Source organism: Anser anser (assembly GCF_964211835.1).
Source record: "Anser anser genome assembly, contig: HAP1_SCAFFOLD_32, whole genome shotgun sequence".
Taxonomy (NCBI): domain Eukaryota; kingdom Metazoa; phylum Chordata; class Aves; order Anseriformes; family Anatidae; genus Anser; species Anser anser.
In genome coordinates, this window is record NW_028154148.1 from 2,777,324 (window position 1) to 2,786,570 (window position 9,247).

At 51.2% G+C, this 9,247-nt stretch overlaps 1 protein-coding gene across 1 annotated transcript; it reads left to right on the forward strand.

The window, feature by feature from the left end:
• The first annotated feature begins 3,484 nt into the window (after positions 1-3,484).
• Positions 3,485-7,750, forward strand: LOC310890606 (olfactory receptor 14C36-like). The gene has a single exon (XM_083852920.1). It carries the CDS (start codon positions 5,856-5,858, stop codon positions 6,768-6,770), a length of 915 nt encoding a protein of 304 aa, XP_083709046.1. The 5' UTR covers positions 3,485-5,855; the 3' UTR covers positions 6,771-7,750.
• Positions 7,751-9,247: the final 1,497 nt, after the last annotated feature.

Here is a 9,247-nt window from a genome sequence, read left to right on the forward strand (position 1 = left end):
TCAGAGGCAAGTTTCCTGCAGTGTCCCCCTGAGGGCCAGCCCTGACACAGCCTCCCTTGGAGCTCGTTAGAGCAGAGCATTGGAGGCAGTGAGGACAAGGAGACAAAGGCACTGTGAAGGTGACCCTGATGTGTAGGAAAACTGGATGTGTGTCACGAATGAAAAGGACCAGGCCTTGACCCCCAGCCCCTGGGAAGGGAGATCCTTTCCCTTCACGCACTGCTCAGGGCTCTTCGTGGGGCAGGAGGAGATGGGGATGTGCATGGCCAAGTGCAGGAGAATGGTACGAGCCCTGCCTGGTTCATGGGTGGGGGCGAGGAGGCAATGAGGCCCTGGTGCTTTACCGATAAGCTGTCTCCTCCTAGGCCTCAGTGGCAGAGACAACAGCCAGAGCCACGGACACAAAGACCTGGGTCCTGTTGGGAGTCTCAGCCTTGCAACAGCCTTTGCTCCTCTCCACACCAGGCTGTCCTAGGGACTCCCAGACCTGCACATCTTTCCCTGCTGGCTGCAGACCCTTGTCCATGTGGTGTCACACCGGATCTGAGCTGAGTCTAACTCAGATTTCCTTGGTGGCCATGCTCCTCGTAAGGCAGCTCTGTAGGAAGCTGGCCTGGTTCCTGGTGAGCAGCACCACTGCTCGTATGGCATCCCTCGTGGTGCCCAGGCCCTCCTCCTCCTGGGCACTGCTCACTCAGCAGGGTCCCAGTCTGCCCTGATGTGTGGGGTTCCTCTTCCTCTGCTGCAGGACTGGGCTCTTCTCCTTGTAAAGGTCAAGAGGTTTCTGTAGTCAAAATCCGGCCGTTTCTCTAGGTTTCCCTGGACAGTTGCTGCATTCTGTCTGCTGTTAATGTCTGCAGGCAGATGGCTCACCCTGATTATGCCGTCTCTCACAAGGTAACAGCAGCAGGAATTTGTAGGACAGTTTGGACAATACAGCAGTAACTAGTTGAATGGAATTGCAGCACAAACTCATATAAGGGTACAGGATAGAAGGTTGCCAGATTCCACATTTTTCTCTTCTTCCTTCTCATGCATGCTCTTATTTTGTCTGGAACTGAGTCCTATAAACAGTGCACCATACCAGCTAATAGGAAGAAAATTAATTCTATCCCAGCCAAAATGAGGACAATATCCACCCCATATTCCACACCATCTGCATCATGCTCAGCTCCAGTACTTTCTAATTAATCACCACCACCTTTTCTCTTTTGATATACACACAAAGATATCATGCCCTTAGTCTGTGGGTGTCCTGGTGTTGGCTAGGATCAAGTTAATTTTCCTCCTAGTAGCTGGTATGATGCTGTGTTTTGCATTGAGCATGAGCAGAATGATTATCACACACTGATGGCTTAGTTGCTGCCCAGCAGTGGAGGGCTGGGGGTGCCTGAGGAGCTGGGGGGGACAGAAGCAGGACAGCTGACCCCAAGTGGCCAAAGGGATGTTCCATACCACAGCCGTCATGCTGAACAATCAATATGGGGTGGCTGGCCAGGGTAGGGGGTACCACTGCTGCGGGACCGGCAATCACCATCATGGTCATTGTCATCATTGTTCGTATTATTTGTCTTCCCTTTCTGTCCTGTCAAACTGTCTTTATGTTGTTGTTTTTTTTCTTTTTTTTTTTTAGTTTATTTTATTTTTTTCCCCCTGCTCATTCTCTCCTGCATCCGCTGGGGGTGTAGCAGGGTGTGTGTGTGAGGGAATGGCTGTGTGGTGCTGAGCTGCCTGCTGCGTTAAACCACGCTCTTTTTGGTGCCCGACATAGAGCACAAAGTTTGAGCCAATGACAGATCTCACCACAGCATGTTAAAAGAAAGCCTTTATAAGCATGAGTTGATTTTAATGGTTGCTGATCACAAAGATGATTTTCCTTTTTTTTTTTTTTCTTTTTTTTTTTTAATCTCAGGTCTGTTGTGCTCGATTTCAGAACTGTGTTGTACAGCACGTGACTTCCTGTATGTCTCCCCTGTCGTGCTGTTTATCTTTTCTGATGGCTGCTTCAAGTTTATTCTTTTCTTGTATCGTGTAACACTGGCTTATGATATGATAAAATTCCTGGTCATGAAACTAATCTGGTACTTGTACTCAGCATTGCCATTACCTCCGTACCTTGGGAGCCATCTCTCAGAAACTATTAAGAATTACACTCTTGACCTTTTCTCCTCAGGAAAACAAGCCATGGGGGAGACAAGGGGAGGACACTTTTCCCCACTGGTTCACTCTCCCTTTCTCCTTCACCTCACCCTTCTCCTCCAGCCTAATTACAATAGCTCTTCAAAGCTTTGAATATCCTTGGGATGGTCAAACCAGCGTGTTCCTATTGTTATGTGTCCTGCATGTGTTTCAGCTTTTGTTTAATATCAAACAACCACTTAAGAATGCCATCCAGAGATCTGTCCGGAGGCAGAAGAGTGAGGAGTGGCAGGGAGTGTGGGAGGATCTGTGCAGGCACCTAGAGCAGGGGGCACCTCCAAAGCTTTGGAAATTCACCCCAGAACAAGTGCAGAATCCTAATGTTGTGGTTTAACCCGGCTGGCAGCTAAACACCACACAGCCATTCGCTCACCCTCCCCCCTCCCTCTCTGGGATGGGGGAGAGAAACGGGAAAGTGAAGCCTGTGAGTTGAGATAAAGACAGTTTATTAAGACAGGAATATAATAATAACAATAATAATAATAATAGTGATAATGATAATAGTATTAATAATAATAATGTGTATGAAACAAGTGATGCACAACGCAATTGCTCACCACCCGCTGACCGATGCCCAGCCTATCCCCGAGCAGCCGGCACCCCACCCCGGCCAGCCACCCCTATATATTGTTTAGCATGACGTCAGATGGTATGGAATACCCCTTTGGCCAGTTTGGGTCAGCTGTCCTGGGTCTGTCCCCTCCCAGCTCCTGCTGCACCCCCAGCCTGCTCGCTGGCAGGACAGAGCGAGAAGCCGAAAAGTCCTTGGCCTGGTGTAAGCACTGCTCTGCAACAATTAAAACATCAGCATGTTATCAGCGCTCTTCTCATCCTAATCCAAAACATAGCACCCTACCAGCTACTAGGAGGAAAATTAACTCTGTCCTAACTGGAACCAGGACACCTAAAAAACTGAAATGCTTGGAAAAGTGGTGTTATCACCCTGGCATTTCCAAAGAGACACATACCACTGCAGTGTGCTGGGTCTTGGCCTGTGCTTACAGAGCCACAATCAATGCCACTCCAACCTCTGTAACAAGCCCTGCAGCCACTCCAAACCCTCTGACAGACCCTGCAGCCACTACAGCATCTGCAAAATGCCCTGCAGCAACTCCAGCTCCTTTTATGAACCCTGTGTCTGGGCTAGAAAACCAATCTTTGTCTGTATCAGTTGCTCCTATATGGAAGAAAAAACAATGGATATGGAAGTCTGATCCAGAGTGGCCTGGAAGAGGAGGAAGCTCCTGAACTCCTGCAGTACATCGATGGCATCGTTGTGTGGGGTGACACAGCAGAGGAAGTGTTTGAGAAAGGGAAGAAAATACTCCAAATTCCTCTGAAAGCTGATTTTGCACTAAAAGGAATGAAGGTCAAGGGACGTGCACAAGAGATCCTGCTGCAGGCTGGCCAGGGTCAGGGGGACCAATGCTCAGGGACAGGCTGAGCATCGGTGAGGGGCTTCTCAGCAATTGCACAGTGCATCACTTGCTTTGTACATATTATTATAATTGTTGTTATTGTTATTATTGTTATTATTAGTATTTTAACTTCCTTTTCCGTCTTTTCAAATTTTAAATCATTCATTATTGTCTGGGCCCTTGTGCTTAGTGAAACAAATACACTTTGTCTACACATCAGGGTCACCTTCACTTTGCCTTTGTCTCCTTGTCCTCACTGCCTCCAATGCTCTGCTCTAATGAGCTCCAAGGGAGGCTGTGTCAGGGCTGGCCCTCAGGGGGACACTGCAGGAAACTTGCCTCTGACTTGGACTTGTTGAGAGATGTCTTCAATTGTCTCTCAGTGCCTGAGGTTCGTGGGCTCCTCAGCAGAGCCCCCCGAGGGGGGATTCCAATGCCTTGGGCTGGGCGTCTGGTGCTGAGCTGGGCCGGGCTCGTGGGACAGAGAGAGCTCATGGCAAGAGGGCCCTGGTGCAGAGAGACAGCTGTGCCCAGGAGCAGCTCCTGTGCACAGCGCAGCAGGGCTGGGGGCTCTGACCGCAGCTGGCATGGGGACAGGAGAGAAGGAGAGAGGGCTTGGAGGCAGTGAGGAGCCAACAACAGAGGGCAGCGTGTGGCAGGACAGATCTGCAGGCTCTTGGCACCGTGAGTCTCTGGCAGCAGGGCCATGCAGGTGGGGTTGCCAGAGGGGTCTTCTACAGCTGGCACATCCGATGGCTGATAGCACCTGTAGCGATGAGTGTCTCTGTTTCTCCAGAAGTGAGTAGAAAATGCTTCAGAGAATGGCATTTGTGACTGGACTTTTAAGGAGGAAGGCTAACACAGGGGTTACATTAAGGGTACTGTTTTTTCTGTAGTCTGTGCTTTCAGGTTACTGCAGTGGACGGAAGGCAGGTTTTGTGGTAGTTTGTTGTAAGGATTGTACAGGAGACTGAAACTCCTAGAGCATTGCACTGAGATTTCAGTATGGAAGCGATAAACTTCATAAAGTCCCTTCAGTCACCTCAGCTTAAAGACTGCACCAACATCAGGTTTGTGTTCCCCTCAGGATTTAACTGATCTAACACTGATCTGGCTCCAGGCAGCAGGGACATGGGCAGGCGCTGAGAGGGAGCTGCTGCCAGAAATGCTGTGCGAGGGAGGGCTCAGGCACCTCCCTGCCATCCCCTGCAGGGCAGGCGCCTTCCCTGGGACACCCCCTGCTCTCCTCTGCCCCCAGCACAGCCTCTGCCCTCAAGCCCCCGCTGTCCCCAGCAGGAGCTGCCTCCTCTGCAGGCAGAGCTGCAGCACAGGAGGGTGTGCTGAGTGTCCGTCTGTCCCTCCCTGGCCTTGCCTCCCCTGGCAGCAGCACGCTGCCATTCCTCCTGGCTTCTCCACCTGGCCGTGCTGCTGCTGCTCTTGTTCCCAGGCTGCCTGGGGATGGGGGTTTCACGTGCCCATGGGGTGAGCCCTCGGGGTGCTTGGGGGAAGGGGAGTACGGGGACAGGGTGAGGGGTCTGGAGATGGGCACTTGGAGCCTGGATTCTTCTGCTCTCAGCAGTGTCCAGGTTCTTCTCAGGACAACCACTGACGGTAATTATCCTGCAACTCAAAGAGATGTCAGCACAGCTGAGACCAGCACTGATGGACAGACTGGCTGTCGTCTCTGTGGGACGCTCTGCACTAAAGGGACAGTCTCTTTGCCTCTGAGGATCCACAAGGTTTTACTTGGAGTGCAGCAGAACGCCCAGGATTTATGCCTTAGAATCACTCCTCATGTGTGGTGGGGCAGCTAGAACCAAAAATACAAAACAAATAATTAAATAATATAAACAATTAAATAAGTAAATAAATCTCCACACTTCTGCTCTGCAGTTGGGTGAACTAGGAGCAAAACTGGGGAAATCTCTTTGATATCAGCAGTAAAAGGAATCTGAGACTACCCCATACTCCTACCATATTATTGCCTTGTTCTTACCATGCTACTACCTCTCGCTGTAGTGCAGGACTGATTCTTGCATTGCCCACAGATGAGTCCCCTGCTCCCAGAGACACTCAGGCAGAATCAGTGAAGGAGACCTTCAAAATATTTGCCTGGAAATGGGCAAATTTTGGTGATTTTAGGTGAGAAAATGGAAAGAGTTTTCCTCTGATATGCCTGTGGTACATTATCACTGCCTTTCTGATCCTTGTACAGGAACTCATGACCAGAATTAGCAGATGTCCAACAGCAGCTCCATCACTGAGTTCCTCCTGCTGACACTTGCAGACACGCGCGAGCTGCAGCTCCTGCACATCAGGCTCTTCCTGGGCATCTACCTGGCTGCCCTCCTGGGCAACGGCCTCATCCTCACCGCCGTAGCCTGCGACCACCGCCTCCACACCCCCATGTACTTCTTCCTCCTCAACCTCGCCCTCCTCGACCTGGGCTGCATCTCCACCACTCTGCCCAAAGCCGTGGCCAATGCCCTCTGGGACACCAGGGCCATCTCCTATCAGGGATGTGCTGCCCAAGTCCTCTTTTTACTCTTCTTCATTGGAGCAGAGTATTCCCTTCTCACTGTCATGTCCTACGACCTCTACGTTGCCATTTGCAAGCCCCTGCACTACGGGAGCCTCGTGGGCAGCAGAGCTTGTGCCCAGATGGCAGCAGCTGCCTGGGGCAGTGGCTTTCTCAATGCCGTCCTGCACACGGCCACTACATTTTCCCTGCCCCTCTGCCAAGGCAATGCTGTGGACCAGTTCTTCTGTGAAGTCCCCCAGATTCTCAAGCTCTCCTGCTCAGCTGTCCACCTCAGGGAAGGTCGGCTTCTCATGTTTACTGCCTGTTTAACCACTGGATGTTTTGTCTTCATTGTGGTGTCCTATGTGCAGATCTTCAGGGCAGTGCTGAGGATGCCCTCTGAGCAGGGCCGGCACAAAGCCTTTTCCACGTGCCTCGCTCACCTGGCCGTGGTCTCCCTCTTTTTCAGCACCATCATGTTTGCCCACCTGAAACCCCCCTCCATATCTTCCTCATCCCTGGACCTGGTGATTTCATTTCTCTACTCAGTGGTGCCTCCAGCAGTGAACCCCCTCATCTACAGCATGAGGAACCAGGAGCTCAAGGATGTCTTGTGGAAACTGATGCCTTGATGTGTTTCAAAATCAAGAAATTGCCCTTCTTCTTCTGCTTGATGTGGTTATTTTACTCAGGTGAACAGCTGAGCTCCACCACAACTGCTATCTCACTCTCCACTCCCCCTCCTCCAAGGTAAACAGGAAGAAAATATGATCAAAAGGGCTCAAGTGCTGAGATAAGAACTGGGAGATTAGTCTACAACTATCATCACGGGAAAAACAGATTCAGCATAGGGAAATTAGTAAAATTTATTGTCTATTACTAACAAGCTATAGGACTGAGAATCAAAGAAAACAAAATAAAAACACCTTTCCCCATCCACCCTCTTCGACCTCCTTCCCTCAAGCGTTGCAGGGGAATGGGGGGATGGGGGTTGCGGTCAGTCTGTCACACTTCAACTCCGCTGGTCCTTCACGGTCACACTCTGCCCCTGCTCCATTTGGGGTCCCTCCCACGGGATGCCGTCCTTCCCAAACTGAGCCTGCAGGGGCTGCCCACAGGCAGCAGCTCTTCTGGAACTGCTCCCACACGGCTCCGTACCATGGGGTCCATCCCCCAGGAGCAAACTGCTCCAGCACGGGTCCCCCATGGGTGGCAGCTCCCCCCAGACCCCCTGCTCCTGCGTGGGCTCCTCTCCATGGGCTGCAGCTCCGGCCCGGGGCCTGCTCCTGCGGGGGCTCTCCATCGGCCGCAGCCTCCTCCAGGCCACATCCACCTGCTCCACCGGGGGCTCCTCCACGGGCTGCAGCGTGGAGATCTGCTCCATGTGGGACCCATGGGCTGCAGGGGGACAGCCTGCTCCACCAGGGGCCTCTCCAGGGGCTGCAGGGGAACTTCTGATCTGTGGCTGGAGCACCTCCTGCCCTCCTTCTGCACTGACCTTGGGGTCTGCAGGGCTGGTTCTTACTCCTCGCTCTCCTAGCTGCTGTTGAGCAGCTTTCTGTTTTCGTTGTTGTTTTTCTATGTTTGTTTGTTTTTGTTTTCCCCTTTCTTAAATCTGCTCTCACAAAGGCTCAAACAACATCGTTTACTGGCTTGGCTCTCAGGAGCAGGTCCCTTTGGAGCTGGCTGAAACCGGCCCTTATCTAACATGGGGCAGCCTCTGGATTCTTCTCACAGAAGCCACCCCTGAAGCCTCCCAGTACCAAAACCTTGCCACGTAAACCCACTATACCCATCCCTGGAGGTGTTCAAGACCAGGTTAGATGAGGCCCTGGGCAACCTGATCTAGTGGGTGGCATCCCTGCCCATGGCAGGGAGTCACAGCTAGAGGATTTTTAAGTTCACTTCCAACCCGAGCCACTCAGTGCTTCTATGACATCCCTGCCTGTTCTTTCTAACTCAAAGCTGTGGTTGCCTGGGTTTTTGCCAAAGCCTGGGAGATCCCTGCAAACTCTTCTAGCTTCTTTTAAGTCCTGTTAATAATCCTCAGTCACCTAGGATGCCCTGGACCCAAACCTGCTTCTGTCTTTGCCAGAAGACAGAATCCCTCTGTCCCTCTATCCCAGAACTGAACTCCAAGTCCTCTTTCCCCTGCTACCCTCACATCAAACCTCAAGGTCCTCAACTTCAGCAAGGCCCCCCTATGCTCTTTCAGGCCTTCTTAATGCCCATAACACACTTACTGCTCTGCACACACCACTCTGTCCGGAGCTCCCACGTGTGTTACACTCCTACCCCTCTCCCCCTGCAGTAGTGGCACCTCACCACAGGAGGTTTTTTCATCTTCAAGCTCACAGGTGTTTCCAGATGAATGTAGCCCAGCCTTTGAAACACACCACCACTGCCAGCAGTGGTCTTTATCCCCGTAACTGCATCTGTGCCCAGCACGTCAAACCCCTTCAAAGACAAAACAGGGCTTTCTTGGGACTGACACAAAGTTGAAATGGTCATTTGCAAAGCAAGAAACCCTGCCTGATTCTTAGCAGACACATGAACATCCATGAAAAATCTTGGGTCATCTGTGGCAAACTCAGGCCGAAAGAATCAAAAGCATGTCACTTCAAGTGGCTGTGGTGGTACCCATGAGCTTGGCCAGTTTGGGAAATTGTCCCCTTCCAGCCAGGGTAACTAAAGTGAATAATTTAATTAATGGTTAATTTCAGGCAGGTCAAACTTCGGAGTAAAGGAACATCATGCATATTGTGCTATCGAGGCAGAAGGCAAAAAGCATTGTGCCTAAGAATTAGCAAGGAGGTCAAATCCAGTTCACGCGTGGTATAAAGCAAACACTCTAAGCATTGTGAAGGGCACTGGGATGTGGCCTAACATGAGGAAGGCTGTATGTCACTGGTGAAGGAACTGTCTTTCTTGTGCCATGACCAATGCAAATCATGCTGCAGTAAAAGGCCCAGACCGACACCAATGTATTGAAGGCTCACGGGCATGACTGGAAATTGACTTTCCAACACCTCTGACACAGACATCTCTAGGCAAGAAATGTGTCCTGGTAGCAGTAAGCCTTCTTGTCAATGGGGCAGAAGGCCTCCAT

Excerpts from the sequence above, each read along its gene's own strand:
- LOC310890606 (XM_083852920.1), top strand. The coding sequence starts at position 5,856 with ATGTCCAACAGCAGCTCCATCACTGAGTTCCTCCTGCTGACACTTGCA.